The sequence below is a fragment of the Xiphophorus hellerii genome, chromosome 22 (assembly GCF_003331165.1).
Source record: "Xiphophorus hellerii strain 12219 chromosome 22, Xiphophorus_hellerii-4.1, whole genome shotgun sequence".
Lineage (NCBI taxonomy): Eukaryota > Metazoa > Chordata > Actinopteri > Cyprinodontiformes > Poeciliidae > Xiphophorus > Xiphophorus hellerii.
In genome coordinates this window covers 21424814-21442031 of record NC_045693.1, presented here as the reverse complement: position 1 = coordinate 21442031, position 17218 = coordinate 21424814, and the positions used below count along the sequence as shown (strand labels likewise).

The 17218-nt window shown below is 40.8% G+C and overlaps 1 protein-coding gene across 3 annotated transcripts in view; it reads right to left on the bottom strand.

Annotated features, from left to right (window-relative positions):
• The window catches only part of akt3a (v-akt murine thymoma viral oncogene homolog 3a), an 86955-nt gene extending 70676 nt beyond the window's left edge, over positions 1–16279 (bottom strand). For 2 of the 3 annotated variants that reach the window (XR_004337647.1, XM_032552558.1), the window contains exons 1-2: positions 16164–16279; positions 9135–9602 (exon numbers count right to left, since the gene is read on the bottom strand). Coding sequence is in view for 2 of the 3 variants with exons in the window: in XM_032552558.1 (XP_032408449.1) it covers positions 9135–9180 (46 nt within the window). In the remaining variant the exon portion in view is untranslated. Of the gene's footprint in view, positions 1–9134; positions 9603–15816; positions 16048–16163 lie in introns of those variants that run through there. The other variant, XM_032552559.1, reaches the window with a different exon arrangement.
• Between the last annotated feature and the right edge of the window lie 939 nt (positions 16280–17218).

Sequence of the window (17218 nt, the reverse complement as noted above, 5' to 3'; positions counted from 1 at the left end):
TGTGGAAATGGGACAAGAGAGAAAATCGATTTTCAGAACAGTGCTTAAGCAAGTTCAAAGAGGATTAATGTACAATTTTGTAATCACGGACTGCTGAAGAAAAATGTCATTGGTCACCACATGAACAAGATACTGGGTAACAGTGTGAAAGAAACATGTGTTACTGGAGTCATAAAGTTGTCAATAATTGGTACTGAGGGCAAGAAAATTATCTTTGAGGTTTTGTTCTCAAAGTTCTGTTAAAGAAAAGTACAGGACTTTTGAATTAAACAAAATGGCCAAGATTGTTGTTGGAAACTGTTTCATGCAAAAGGCTACTTTGCTTCATGGGGATTATTTTGGTGTGTGTGTGTGTGTGGGCGTCTGTCCGTCTCCCCTTGTGTTGACGAGAGCAAGATTGTTCCATGAAGTTTATTAGCGTTAGAACATTAGCATGGTTTGTGGAGTTAAAAATCCAGGCCTTACCATCAAAGAAAATTTTGCATCCAAGTACTAAAGTTGCTGTCAGAGTGGCACCAGCAGATCCCAAGGCCTAAGGCTTAAATGTCTTAGTGAGTACAGTAAGTTATAAGTTTGATACCTCGCCAACATCAGTCAGCAATGACATCTGAAACATCAGATGTTTCAAATGTCAAAGGAAATGTATTAATTTGGCAGCAAAACCAAAGAGATGGAAACTGGACTGATCTTCAGCTATGGTGGCAGATATGAAGCTATATATATTATTCATTGTGAATTTACTGTTCAGAATGTGTATTACACCAACCTCTGGCCACTCTCTCTGGCATTTCATGAAAACAGACAAACTTCAGAAAAAGTGATAGAAAATGTTTAGCTTTTTGGAGACTGTTTTTAAAACCTTCATATCTGTAATACTGTTGTTAATTTAAAAACCCTACTGCAACTTTAGTTGTATTATTTGATAGGAGGAGACTTTTGGAAAAAAAAAACAACTTAAACTTAAACATACAAATTTCATAGTGCTCACTAAAACATAACTAAAAGCAAGTGGTATTATTTGCCCACTGTGGTGCCTCTCCTGCAGTCTAGCTCTTACAGTAGTTGTTACCCACTTGGCATTCATCTGTTTGCCTATGTCAGCCAAACCCACCCATACTCAAGCCTCCCTCCACTAACCCTATCCCAAAGCCAAATCCAAACAGCCCTCACTACCACAAGAAGTAAACTACACTCCACCTCTCTGGCCTAATCTCTGTTAGCCCATTTAAACAGAGACTATGGTTTTCCACATCTACTCAGATGGCTTTTCAAGTAAGGACAACGCTGTCACCGTCAATAAATCAAAATGGTAGTAAAGGGAAATTGTAACACGAGTTGACAAGGATCCTTTTATAAACACAAATGGACATCTGCAGTAATAAGGAAGAAATGGGTAAAATAAACCAGAGAAAGCAAAAATATTGAGACAGAATAGAGAAATCAATGTTTAGTGTTGGACAATTGTTTATGTTATGACATTAACCTTTCATATTTCCTTCAGATAAAAATGCATTCTCCAAAAACAACATCCTCTGGCATTTGACAAATTATTTCCTGCAGATATATAGAAAGTTTGTAAAAGACTCTGAATGCGGTGAAACAGTGCTGGAAAAACATTCTGTGGACTTTTGGACGTTGCATTCAATTGCGGTACAGTACTTCAGAACAAGATTGTCATGCTGACAAACATGGTAGTAGAAGTGTGATGATCTGAGGCTGCCTGGCTGCTTCAGGAACTGAAGGATCTGCCGTAAATAACGAAAGAACAAAATTCTAAACGAGACAGCTAGACATCAGTTTGCAACCTTCAACTGCCTAACCCTTGGGTTATGCAGCAGGACAAAAGTCTACTTCTGATTGGTTACAAATATGGTTTTGGAGAGGCGTGGTTAATTTACAATGTGACTTTAAGTAGGTCATTCATGCTAGAAAAGACACATGTGTGGTTGAATTAAAACAATTCTGCAAAAAAAAAGAAGAAAAAGAGTGGGCTAAACCTTCACAGGGACTTTACAGACTCCTTACCAGTTATCAGAACACTTAGGGCACTTGTTGCTGCAAGGGTGCAGGGGGAAAATACTATTTCACATAAGGCCAGGTTGACTGTGATACCGCTCCCTCCCTAATAATTGCAATGGTTAAAAAGACATGATCTTTTTAATTGTGGCATCTAAATGAGTTGATGTCTTTTGTATCAACTCAGGTTATCTCAAGTAAAATTCTATGTGACTAACAATGAAAATTTGATTTTTAAAAAATCTTAAGAGTGGGTTAGTTTTTACGACACTATAAAAGATTTAAATGAATAGGTCTGATTACAACAAAATATATAAATAGTAGTGAGAACAATTAGTAAGTAGTGCCTGAGCAAATCTACAAGCATCCGTCCATATTGTGATCCAATGTTTGAGGTCAGCATTTTGATGATCCTCAGCTGCAGACTAATCGCATTATGCAACCTCTCCTCCTTTCATACCCTCCTGCTTCCTCTCTCCAAGTTGTGCATATGCAATGATCAGCACTCCATTCATTGATCCATTCATTCATTTATCCAAGACTACCTCACTCTACATTAGTCCATTCACATTGCCCATCCATTAATCCTTCCGCTGGCATGGGCTTTAAAAGCATGCTTCTCTCGATGCAGATCTTACTGACTTCAAACAGTTAAAGTGTCCACATCTATTTAGCTCAGAACATCATAAACAAACACACAAGGTCATTTTGATGTAGCCAAAAAGAAAAAGCTAAACTCCCTCTAGCCTGATTGGGTAGAGGGAGTCAGTACTGAAGTTGTTTTGTTTTTTTTCTTTTGTGGCATCTAGTTTCAATAAATGGGTCATATCTGCTGACACTACTGTCACTGATGTCCAAAATTAGCTCCTCTTCCCAAAAATTAAGTTCTGTAAATTTAAAAACTCCTTTCATTTTCACATCCTCCTCGATTCTCGCAGTTCCCGTCTCTTCTTTTTTTGCGGTGGCTGTATCTGTCACAAACTATCCATCTCCCTTTCCTGTGCCGTTTGTCTGTGGGCTCTGCAGACTGGTCCTTCTGTGCTGTGCTGTCAGTCTGTCTGGCTGGCTGCCATTATCTGCAGTGTAGAGTGAGTCATTCTTAGGACAATGGAGACAGTTTGTAAAACCACACTGGAGAGTACACTTCCTCCGGATGTGCAAGGGGATGCCATTCATAACAAAGCCTGCACTGTCTGCCTGTCGGCTGCTGCCGTGGATGTGCATGCATTGCAGGCTTTGGAGGATCAGAGGGAGCAGAGAGAAGGAGTACAAGGTGATGGGAGCTGAAAAAGAAATGAGAAGCGGAGGAGGAGAGGAGAGAGAAGTGGGAACCGGCAAACAGTGGCGGCGGCAGCGACTGGTGATTGATATCAGAGATCTGGCACTGCCACCTGATCCAGCCAGCCTCCAGCAACACTGAACTCGCTGAACTTACTAAGCCAAGATGGCTGCTCCACTGCACTGCACCCAATGAACCCCACAGCAGTAATATGTACACAGTAAAGCAAATACAGTTGCTCCAGGGAGAGTGGAGAACAAAGAAGGAATAAAAGGGGAGAAGTGATGGCTTTCATTTCAAATCCAAATATCCAGCGATGCAGGCATGCTGAGAGAGATGCATGAAATAAGGGAGCAAAACTCACCCAGGCATCTTCTGAGTCTCTACATCAGCAGGACTAATACTGTGATCTAAATGATACATTTCATAGATGTGGTCAGCAACCAGATGTCAAACTGCCCGCATTGAGTAGAGAAAAAAAAGGTGCATGAGAGATATTACTTTTTTTTACTTACTCAAGATGCTTTATAACATTCAAATCAACAAAGACTGTATTTATGCGTGTTCCAAAATGATTAAATTATAATAATTTAAGCGATTATAAACATACTCCAGTATCAGGATTTATTTCTATAACATATAATTAAATCTGAGACTTAATTAAAACATTTAATTACAGTTCAAATTGCTAAAAATCCATTCATGGTGAGATGCTGTAAGCACAGAAGCTGATAAATTCAAAGGCTACAAACACAGACCCATCGGGGAAAGTGCTGGTTACCGGTAATCTGACGCTTTTTAGCCCGACTGGTACTGACTGACGGTTGATTCGGCCATAAACTTAAAAAAATTCAATCTTTTTTGATTCTTAGTGAATGTACAAGCCTGGTCATTGCCTTCCTATGCAGTACCACTCGATTCTCATCTCCCTTTAGGGCTCTGCCTGGGACTTCTCCCATTAAAGTGGATTTCTCCAGTAGAATTTCAACCAGGCCGATCAGCGAACGGAAGAAGTTGTGAACAACTATGATGATTTTCTGCGCTGTTTTGTAATTTTAGCAAAGGCAGTGGAGGAAGTGAACCAAGTCATTGACTTCGTGTTGGTCACACTTCCAAATACTGAATTAGCATTAGCAGCCACCTTGTTTGAATCGGAACTTCGCTGTTGTTTATAGCATAGGCAAGTCCTGATAAACTTCATGGTGTCAAACTGGAGAATTATATACGGCGCAACCAAACGTTAGCGATTTGGGAAAATGTAAAACTTCAACAGAGTCCACCTAATAGTTTCTCAATAGCCAAGGGACCAGACCCCCTGCACAAAGCAAAGCGTAGAACAAGGGGGTGGTTTTATCAGGCTATGAATGTACCATCCCTTAGTCTTAATGGGCTATGCCAATAACACTCTTCAGTGTGTGGAGTTACTGAAAGAAAGTATTTTGAAGTTACCCATTTTCAGAATCAGTAAAGTGTTCAAGCACAAAAGATACGAAGCTATTTAAAATGAAACTGTATTTCTACAGGCAGGAAACACCTGCCTCTTTAGCCTTCATGTGCCTAAAGATATATATAAGATTTCATCTGTCACCACAAAGGCTGAAAGCTGTACCGCAAATTTGCTCTACTTCATCTTATTGATCTTTCATAGTGTGTTTGTTGTGGGACATGCTAAAGCTAACAATGCTAATCATAACAAGTGCTCATCCAAGAAGCAAGAGATGGTTTAATGAGTCAACTCTGTATCCATTTTGCCCACAAAATCTTTTAGTTGGTATCTGATGTGTCATAACAAAACACTTCCAAGCAACAGATTCGCCGCTCTCAAAGTGACCAAGGCTCACTTTGCTTTGACTTTGCCGTTTCACCTCTGATCTGTAACTTTGCATTATAAAAGAAAACACTGGAGGACAATGAGTTGTGTCCAAGAAAAGATGATGCGGCTCTCCTCATCTGTCCCCTCCCTCCCGACCATCTGCTGTGCTGACTGCTGTGTGTGCTGATGCTGGTAGAGGTAACAGTATCCACCCGGTGCAGTGGCTGAGAGTGTGACCCCTGTAGCCTCACATGGGTTGAAAGAAGGTAAACTCCTGGCAGTAGCGGAAATTAAGAAGGGCATTCTTGCCGAGAGGGGAGCGACGCACGTTTTCTCAAAAACGGACCCGTTCCGGTGTCGTTTTGGTAGTATTCATCAGAATAAAACAAACGTTTTTAAACTGTTCATTTTGCTTTCTTGCAACTATGTTGTTTTTGTGGTAAAGTTTGCAAGAGGTAGCAAGATTGCACAACGTGCATGATTTTCTTACACAAAGAGGTGATGCAGTTGATTGCAGTCCACGCCCTGACTCAGTGAAAGGAGGAAGGAAATCCTAGTCATGTCAGTGTGTACACAAAGGCAGGGTCATCTAAGGGCACATTGTGCTGTATTTGGTGGAAAATATGATCTGTATTCGAGAGGATTCATTTCATTCCAGAATAAGTAGAGCTGAATTAGTCATTTCAACCACTCCAGTACATCTGCTTAAGGGCTTTTTCTGCTGCATCATATGGTTGGTAAGAGTTGGAAAAAAAATATGCATGGACATTTTTTGAATTCTAGCATCACTAGATTTGGTCACCATCCGTTGTCGTGTGTGTGAAAGTGTGTGAATGTTTTGTAATGTTTGACCAGTTTTTATAACAGTAGTTGGCCAAACAAAAGCGCCATTTCTCCAAGTCGGTTCCGCCATAAAACATGCAAAGCTTTCCCGTGAGAGTTTGTGACCATAAGAAGTCTTCTGTACCCCTGAGATTTGCTTTTTATTCCCCCAAACAATTAACTAATAAATAATTTCCATTCAACACCAAACCCATTAGCAAGAGGGAAAACAGTGTAAAAGGCTCCAGAGAAAACAACACATTTACAACTATAAAAAAAAAAAAGAATGATTTTATGAGCTTTCTAGATTTAAGATCATTCAGTCTTGTCCATTCAAAATAAACATCAGCAGAGGCCCTAAAACAGTGGAAGAAAATGCAGTTTTTATTTATTTATTTATAAGCCACAATTGTGGGAGTGTTTTGGTATATTTATAAGGAAAAAAAATCAGATTTTTTTGGTGTTAGATCATCGAAAGTTAAGAGTGATATTTGGACGATTGGTGCATCGTTAGTATTTATATCAAAATCATGTCCACCTCTATTTTCCAACAGCCCAAAGAAAAACTGTCGCATAAAAAATTTAGATATATAAACTAATACTGAATTAATTTTATTAACTTATTTGAATTTGGCAACATGTTTGCTGGCTGAGAGAAGACGTCTAATTGCTCCCTCACAAGAAAGGAAAACTCGTCGCAATGGAAATGTTTTAGATTAAAGCAGTGATTCCCAAAGTGTGGGGGGCACAGTGCCATTGCAGGGCGGGCGCGGGAAGCGGTATGGATGAATAAAAAGAAGGAAAAAAAAAACAGTTACACAAAAGTATTTCACTGTAAAGATGGTTTGTAGTGTGTTTTGTTGCAACTTGAAGTGTCAAATAAACTTCAGTGGAGTTTGAAAACCAAATATGTGTATAGATTTATGTCTGGTTGAACAATGTATGTGCCCAGTTGATTCTTTTTTGCGGGGGATTTTATTGAAATTCATAGGGGGGTCCAGAAGATTTTTGGGAACCACTGGGTTAAGGGGAGAGTCATGGTATGGATACTGAAGAAGCATCACCCATCGCTTTTGAAAAGATAAAAACACAGCTGTTTTTAAGCAGCATCTGTAGAGACTACAGTAGACGTCCAGCTGACAAACTAATAGTTTATCCATCTATTGTAGACTACTACTAAATTTAGAGGGTTTTTATTTTTACATTTTTGCTCAAGTCTTTGTATCAAAATAACAATAAATGCATATAGCATTAAAATACCTTTTTGAACAATAGGAAAATTCAACTTGCTTAAGAACAGTTCGACCAAATACCCTGTTTATACGGTTTATAATGAAAATATGTTAATTTGGGGGTTAGTTACACTTTAAATTTTAGCAGTAGTTGGAATGATTGTTGCTTTTCTGTTTTAAAATTTCTCTGTTTTGTATTTTTTACCCAAGCTTATCATACTCTGATCATACCAACCGACTTCTCCATGAAACAAAGAATAGAGTAATAAGAAAAAGATTCAATATTCATCTAGTCTATGCAATGCGACTAACTCATATGCATTTTGCAGCTCGTGACCTTAAAGGACCTTACAGGCCTGTCATCATTTAGCCTCTTTGTTTCTGTTCTTTTTCTTCATGTCACTTACTCAACCAGAAACATGGTCCATAATTCAATCCTGGAGAACTTTCCATGCATGGAAGATGCCCAACATCTCTGATTTGAGTAACCCTCTGTCTAATGACTAAGACTGCAGTCTTAGCTGTATCACAACCCGGACAGTGAGTCAGCACTCTGACCCTGCGTCTCTTCCCGCACTCTGCTACAGACAAAGATTTATCATACAATGCAGACAAACATTCATATTCCTGACACAAACAGAAGTCCCTCTCCTCCTCCTCCTCCTCTTCTTCTTCTTCCGTCCCTACCTAACCTCTTCCTCACACCGAGAAACACTGGCATCGCCGAGTCGTGACTGAGGGCGATGTTTTCCTCTTAATATGCACAGACAACTGAGGATCCCACTGGCACGCCGGGAGACAAAAAAAGATCCCCCCCCCCCCCCCACCTCACCCGCTCTGCTTGCAGACTGCGTGCTTTATCTTTGCGTGTGTGTGCGTGTTCGCGTGTCTGCGCTTCAGTCACAGAACATTCATCCTGTGAATGTGCGGAGCAGCATCTTCTCCCGGTGCGCCTCCTACATTACCCAGAAACCTGTTGTCTGTTGTGTATCCATGTCACTTCCTGCTCGGCGGTTTTCTGTTGCACATTCCTAGACACCATCCCATAGTGAAGGGGAATGATGCTCACTGGCCTAAAAAACTGGAAATCCCTGTTTTTTTTTCTCCCTCCAAACACAAACATTTATTCACATATCCTACATCTGCTGGATGGATCTCTATCGGCATCAGACACACAAGCACACACATTTGGGGTTAATTACACCAAAAAACGACATTTCTAGTCACCCCCGCTGACCTCATGGAACTAATAACGTTTTCAGCCGTTTCTGGATCAGTTCCACCTGTTGTGACTGTCTCTGGTCTGGGAACGTCTGAGAACAGGGAAGCACTATTTCTGCCACATGCTCTCTGACCGTTGCACTTTTTTCACTCATTTGGTTGTAAACAGGATGTGTTGTCACTACCCTTTCTACACTTTAACTGCTCCCTTGAACCCGTGACATATGACTGTCAGTGACACTATTCAGGATATTTCCCCCCTCCACACACACACACACGCCTACACACACACACTTCTGAACTTAACATATTATGCTGTTGGGGAAAAAAAAAAAAAACACTTCAGAAGGCAGAACTAACTAGATTTCATAGACATGAGCCGGCACACTGGCACGACACAACACTGCAACACCAGCAATGTCACCACAGGGATCCGTTAGATGTTACTACAGTAACTGCATGCTCACGCTTGTGCATGCCCCCAGCTTTTCCAGACATAATCTGACTGAATAAAACAGGGATTTAGCAGGCTAGCAGCCAGTCAGGCTTACGGTAAAGAGACACATGGCTAACGCAAACACACACACACACCGGTGATCAGACATGTGATCACTCACACTCAGTCGAGCACACTGACATCCTCCTAGCCGGCACATGTGGACAGGCACGGCCAGGCCCCTCGGTCTAGACGAGGGGACGCAGACTAGAAGCGCATCGGAGGGGAGCAGGAGAAGGCTCTGGATGTACTCACCCCTTTTCTGGAGCCATCCCTCTCTAACGATGGTGACATCGCTCATGGTTCCTTCACGCCGAGTCTGATGCCGTTACACGCCTGCTCCACACAGCCAGAGAGGGAGGGGAGGGGAGGAGAAGAGGAGAGGAGAAAGCGAGGGAGAGGAGAGGAGGAGGTGGAGGGGAGGGGGAAACGGCTCTCCCAGCCTCCGCGTCACTCTCCCTCCCTTTCTTCCTTTCCCGTTCACCCTCTATAACTCGCCCAGCCTCTCTCTCGCGCGCTCTCTCTATCCCTCAGACGTAGACAAGCGCACGCACGCGAAACAAGCAGTGTGTAGGCGTGAGCGCGCGCGTATCGTTTTGCTTCCTGTCGTGGCTTATCTCCCTCTCTTCTTCGTCTTCTTCTTCGTCTTCCCCTCCTCCTCCACCTCCTCCTCCTCTCACGTTCCCTCTCCAGACCTCCCTTCTTCACCAGTAGTGACTCAGCCTGAAAGGAAGTGAAAGGAGAGAGAGAAAAAAAACATGATATAGAAAAAGAAGCATGGCTTTATTTTGCTTCTCTGCTACACCATCACCCCCCCTACCCCAAAAGCTCTTTCATAATGTCTGACAAGACAAACAACTTGTTATTGAGAGGACGAAAGCTTCCTCTGCTTCCCCCCCGCCGCCCAACGATACACCCGGTTCCTCTTTCTATTGCAAACACTCCCTCTTATAAACAGGATGAAATATTGCAGAGCTCTTTCTGAAGCAAAAAAAAAACTGACCTTGATTGCCAAGTTGATATCTCTAAGCTCCACCTCTCATTCATTCAAGGATTTTTTTTTTCCTCCCCCCCTCCATTGAACAGACACTGAATACCAAAGCGAATCCACTGCTCTTGCTTTTTATGTAACTCTTTACATTGAAGAATGTGAGTCAGTGTGTGGATCTGGTGATTGACTTGTCTGTGTTTAAGGAGTGGGAGAGCATCTCAGGACTGTGGAGTAGAGAGCCCGGTTAAAAATAGCTACCACGGCAGTTAGGGATGCTCTCACACCCTTTCTCTCACGCCAAATCTCTGCACCTCTCTGCCGTCTCCCACCCCCGCCTCTCTCCCTCTCTCTCTGCATAGCGGCCGTGTTCACCTCAAATGCACCCTACTTCCATGGTACGACACGACGCGCAGCAGCAGTACAGCCCGAACGGGGAGCTGCGGTTTAGTGCGACCGTCGGAGTCGTTTGAAGCTGAAAATCAGTATTCACATCAGCTTCTGTCTGCGCCGCCTGCCGCAGACATCTGGAGGGACTGCAGCGTCAGGGCGAAGGCTGGAACACACCCCACAGACGCACACACACACACCTCTGTACATTTCTGCCTTTATTTATTTATTTTTTTTATGTAGCAGAATCATGACTGTGTGGAATCTAGGTCAGGGGTGGGCAATCCTGGTCCTCGAGGGCCGGTGTCCTGCAACTCTTAGAGGTCTCCCTGGTCCAACACACCTGAATCCAACAGCTGAATCACCTCCTAAGAACAGTCAAGTTCTCCAGAGTCCTGCTAACGACCTCATTATTTGACTCAGGTGTGTTGAAGTAGAGATGCATCTAAAAGTTGCAGGACACCGGCCCTCGAGGACCAGGAGTGCCCACCCCTGATCTAGGTGAACAAAAGCGGACTCGTCCAACCTGCTTTGATGCTTTCATGACCAAATTTGCCACTAAACTAGATTTGAGCTATGCTTTTTCACTAATTAACATATGTTTTTGGTCCACTTATTACAGTTAATGATGCTACTTCATGGAAAATTAGATGCTGCTAGTAGTAAGTTTGAGGAGAAACTGCTGCTGGACAATATGGTTAAAAAAGGCGTCACGATATGAGGGTTTCATATCAGTTGATATCGCTAATTATTTTTTTAAATACCTGAAATACTGCCTAACTAGTGATGTGAACTTTCCTGCTTTATCGATAGCTTTCATTGTTTTTTATCTTTAAGCAGGTATGAGACAAGGTGAAACTGCTGCTGCCCAAGTTACTTAACAGGATGTTGCTAGGTAGCCAAAGAGTGAGTGAGTTAGTTGATGCCACCCACCTTCCTGAGCTGGCTGAGGTTGAGAAGCTAAAGCCTTTCCTCTGCCTACATCACCCAGAATGCTGTGCAGTTTTGGATCAGCGTTCAGTGTAATTATTGGAAATTCTATCAGAGGTATTAATATTAATACTATTCATGTGTGTACTGCAATATATATTGCTATTGATTTGTTGTCCAACACCAGTTTTGTGTGATTTTTCTAAAAAAAAAAAAAAAGTGCACTTATAGTAATAAAATACATAGTTCTTTGCCAACATATTCATAGACCTAAAACTTTTTCCACGTTTTGTCTATTTTACAAACATAAACTTCAACGTATTTTATTGGGAATACGTGTGAAAGACCAACACAAAGCATCTAGAGGCTGAAAGTTAATTATTCTTCTCTTGTAAATGTGAACTCCTTGAACTACTTCTTTCAAGTTTTGCCACACCTTCTTAATCAGATGCAACCCCCAACTTAGACTGGCCCATTCTAACACATAGCACATGAATATGCTTTGATCAGCAGTTCTGGGTATATGTTAAGTATGTATGTTGTCCTGCAGGTAGGTGAAACTTCTCCTTGGTCTCTGACAGCATCGAACAGGTTTACAACCAGAACTGCCCTGTGTTTAGCTCCGTCCATCTTTGTATAAACCAGTTTCCATGTCCCTGATGAAGAAAAGCTTCCACAGTTACTGTGTTCCCTACATGAATCGTGGAAAAACTGCAATCAGGACTTATTATGCTATTCTTTTAATAACGTCTTTCTTCTGACCACTCTACAGTAAAAGCCAAATGCGTTAAGTCCACAACTAATATTTGTCCTTTCAACAGCTTCTGACACCCAAGGCTCTTGATCAATTCGGGTTTCTTGGCTGCTTCTCCAATTGATTGTCTTGTTAGTTTAAGTGGACAGCCATGTCTTGATATATCTGCAGCTGTGCTATGCTCTTTTCATTTCAGATGATATATTGACCGGTTTCCCCATAAAGATTTGCTTTACACCATAACCCTGCTTCCAACTTCTCCGTAATCTCTGCCCCTGGTTTAAGTTTTCATTATGCTGCTCGTTCTCTTATGTCTAACAAATCTGAGAAAAAAAGAAATTAACTCTTTTTTAATTACATGATCTCTATAGGCAAGTGGTTGTCATGGGTTTCTTTTTACCTATAAATGTATATCCTGCTTTTCAGATTCTATTTTTTTTAGAAACAAACATATTTTCCTTTCAGCTGGCCACTATGCACTACTTTGTGTTGCTCCATCATCTAATATCTCAATGACACAAACTGACATTTGTTTTTTTGTGACAAAATGTGAAAAGGTTTGAGGGTAGTGAATACTTCAGAGGGACACAACATTTCATTAAATAACTTAAATCCTATTATTAGTGCAAAAAGAATGGAAAAAATAATCTTTTCACATCTGCAGTATTAAAGAAATGACTCTAGTCGCACTAGTTTTACTCTACCTGATAAAAAATTAAAAGGAAAAGAAGTGTAAGTTTTAATGTACAATGCAAAGAAAAGATGAAAGTATTAGTAGGCTGTAATTCCATTGGAAATAAGCTTCAAGGGCGAACCCATTAGTGCAATCCTCTTGTCAGGTCAGAGGAGCACTCTTTGCCTCATCTTACCTCAGAAAAACTTCCCTAAAACCAATCAGTGGCCTCATAGAAACTTTGGCAGACGTGATCTGCAGCAGGGAATCCATGATCATCCTTCTAAAAGGAAAGCCAATTTGGCAGGACCGCAAATGTTACACTGCACACACAAGGATGTGTGTTTCAGCCGCATATTTTGCATCGATCTAAAACACGTGATGAAAGCGACTCCAATTTGATCAACGTAGCTTCCTGGTGCAGGAACGAGTCCGTTTTCAGAGGCTTGTGAAAAGTTCATCAGCACTGGCCGCCCAGTTTGAGCTACCACTGATAGAGGACACTTGACTTATTCACATGCTTTTATAACATGTGGATCGACGATCTAGAAAGAAAAATCTAGATTTTTGTGCTTTTTGACCTATCACGACAGGTAAAACCGGGCTGCATTAACGTGCGGATGTAACGGCGCATAAGCTCACGTGGAGGAACACGCCGTTCTGCACACCAGTGCAGTCTTCAGGTATCAGATTTTGTGACGCTGCAAGGCTATTTTAAAATATGCTCCTGAAAACAAAACTATGGCGCTTCTGTTTGGGTGACGGAAACAACAGAACAACAGAGTTAAGATCTCTCAAAAAGAAGCAACCAGACAACACGAAAACAGAGCCGAATTATGAACTCTGTGATCTTATACCCAGCTAAAAACGGAAGCACATTTTTAGGGAATGACATCAAAATGCAAGACTAACCATAGATAAATTTGTCTTCCTGTTATGACAGAAAAAAATCATAATAACGTCAAAAATCGACGTAGGAGTTCTCAGTCTCTGCAGAGAGTGATGCACACTAACACATAGATAAATAAGAAAAGCACTCCAGAGCTACAAACCCAACAATGAACAGTTAATTACTAGGGATGCACAATGTTAGTGGCATGGCATCAGTAGATATCAACTGTAAAATTTAATATCGGACATCAGAAATTCCCTCAAAATAACTCACTGATATGAAAGGCATACTTTTTATATGACAAACTAGTGACAATAATGGCTGCAGCACAGCACAGCATCAAATTTGCATTGTTTGATTTGTTTAGTGTCTTAGCAGATGTCATGAATAAATTTGATATTAAACATAATTCAAGTTGAAAGTGTTACATCGTTTTCAAACCTGTTTCAGTATTTACATTTGATAACAAGCTAAATTGACAAAGATAATGCAGTATTTTAATTCCACAGTAGAGAAAGCAATATAGTTTCCGTAAGTAGGTATAGCAAAAAAATATTGGTATTGCCATCGGTTACCAGCCAAATTAGTTTTAGTATATTTAGCATATTGGCTATATTGGATATCGACCACAATAATCCAATAAACCAATATCGTGCATCCCTATTATTTACCTCTAACATATTACTGAATGCCAACCTGAAAAGTAATTGCGTTAAATTGTTGTGACAAGGGGAACAAGAATGATTGAGACAACACAACTTCAAAGCTGACACCAAAAAGCCAGGCCCTCACTCTGCAAATATCAGCCTCCTTACATGGAATTGTCCATCATAAAACAATCTTAAGATTTGGTCGCAAACTGCAGTTGGTGGACTGCCGTCGTCCAGCAACCAGAAGCAAATTTGTTTATCTCAAAAACAGAAACGACCTATGTCAAATATCAAGCAGTGGCAGAAAATCCGATCGCTGCTTTGGCTCAAATCATATTATTGCCGTTCTGTTTTTGAAAACCTCGAGCTCTTCCAGAGCCGTCTCCTTTTCCTCATCATTTTCTCCCTCTTTTCACAGTTCGACTCCAACAGCAGGACCGTAACTTGTTGTCCAACCATTGTTGGACTGACTTCTCTGTTGGATTATTCTCACAAGATTGTATCACAACCAAGTTCACTTATGTGAGCACGTTCAAGTCCTCTATGAGTTTTGAAAAATCACATAATGTGCGCAGAAAAAGCTACAGCATGATGCTGTCAACGCCATGCGTCACTTTGTGGATGTTGTGTTCAGGGTGATGAGCAGGGTAAGTGGTTTGTTTATTTCAGCACAGTGTTTAGCCCAAATAGTTTATTTTTTGTGTTATGTGGATGACTAACAGATACAATGTGGACAGATTCACTTAGCTTTGATTTTATGCAAGAGGCAATATATTAATACACATATCTTGTTGTCCAATCACTGTTAGACTGATGTCTCTGTCTGACCTGTGCAGCACCATAATCAAGGAATCTGGCATCTTCAACTGCAGTGACAAGTCAAGACGTTCTTAGTGATTTATTAGTGTTAAATACATTAATAGCTAAATTATCAGGCTTGCAGTTTGCACATCATCGTGCATTACAAAATATGCACATAAACATGTAGCTTACACAACAATAGGCCAAAAGCAAAAGGCCAGGTGCATCAAACATGATAGTGCAACAACCTGTTGTTGATGGAAGCCTCTTTTTTTCCATTTATTTCAAATAAGAAGTCAATTGCTGTTACTATATTTTGTGGTGGCAAAGCCAGGCGATGCTTTTTGATATGTGCATATGATTCTGAATAGTTCAACCACCCTGCAAAAACAATATGCAACCCAAGCAGCACACAGCTAGCATCAATTACGTTCTCCTCTTGGAAAGATTTGACGTAAACATTCGTGCAGTAGCCTCTAAAAAGGTCTTTTACACAAACAATCACCTTTAAAACTCACTTCTTTCTACAACAGAAAATATTTCCTCCAGGAGTTTTGAAGGGTTGGCATCACGAGCCTGCACATTACACATAATTAATAACACAAGATTAAATGACAAAATGTAGACAGACAGAGAGACAGATGGTAATTTATGTACTGAGCTTAAATATAAAACTCAGCCCGTTTGTGGCGTTTTCATCAGTAAAAGTTAGAAACGCAGACCTCTAAAGCATCAGTCATAGTGGTCAGTCAACTGGGAGCCGCCCCCGCATGTTATCCTGACATAAACACACCATTTATCTCGCTTTCCGTGTCATGTTTACCGTCACAACAATGACCGGCTAGCGGCGGTGCATTACCTGCAGCAGCGACAGGTGCTGTGGCGGTGTGTCCCCCCCTCTCTCCCTGCACCTGCTCTTCACACACCGCTCCTATTCCTGCCTTTAACTCCGGTCTGAGTGAAGCTATGCGGGGCTGCGAGCTAAAGCTACACGGCGGTCTCCGTCAGAGTCATCACACGGATTTCCGACGTGCAGCGGGGGAAGCTACGGTTACCGCGGCCAATGGCTGTTTTGATTCTCAGGAAAGCCAGAAACGTCACAGAGGGAAGCGGCACCCCCTGTCTGTCATGAACCCACCCACTACCTCCACATGAACACACACAACAAATTCAGACACGAACACATCCCAACCGTCTGGCACAGACCTTCCGCTTTCGGTGATGAGTGATTCTACTCGACGTCTGATTCTCCACCACTGAGCGGTTCTCTCATCATCCCTCTCCAACATCCTGTGGGGATCCTCTGGTTCGCAAGCCAACTATCGCGAGAACTCGAAGTTAAGGCCGTTTACTTGCGAGAAGCAATGTGGCTGCTCTGTCCTAGTTTGAACATTTACCTGGAGAGAGATACGTATGAAGTCGCTTTTATAGGTGGGAGAACGTCTTAAAGTTTACCATCAAACATAATTTCAAGCTCATTGCGTGTTTAAAAATAGATGTGTATCAAAGGGAAGGGTTTAACTATTGGTTCCTTTTAATACCAACATATCCTGTCACAAGCTAGTAATAATAAAAACACACAAAAAAATAAACGAACAAATAAAAAGATTTCATTTTATTGCTGTTGTATAATGTCAAATATTTGAATTAATCCTATGCATTTATCTTTGTGGAGCAGCACAAATTTTAATTTTGTCTGATTTTCTTACCATTTTTATTACAACGAAAACTCCAACATTTTAAATAATAATAAAAAATATATAAAGCGCATAACACGTGGAAAAATTCTGATCATATCAAAATCATGTTTGATCAATTTAAATATTGTTGAAAAATGTATTTATTTCAGCAACTCAAATCACAAAATTTAATCATATAAATTAATTACTCACAAACTGTTTTTAAGCCTTTATTTCTGTGAAGTATATTGATTTTCCGATTACATAATGAAAAGCCTACATTTTAGTTAAGTATATTATATCAGACAATTAAAAAAACACACACATTTAGTATATAAATGAAAAGCTTAAGGCTTAAAAGTTATTTTAAAGGTACTTTTAATGCAAGCCTCATCAGAACGCATATTTTATTTATGTGACTGTATCATATTGATGTTTAAGACATCATTCAGAGATCACAATTTTAGGTATACTTAGCAGTTTATCACAGTTAAAATTCAAGTTTTTAAGCAGTATATCAACTGATAACACTATTTGGTTCATTTTTTCACATGCTGTTCAACATGCTCTTCAACATTTTGT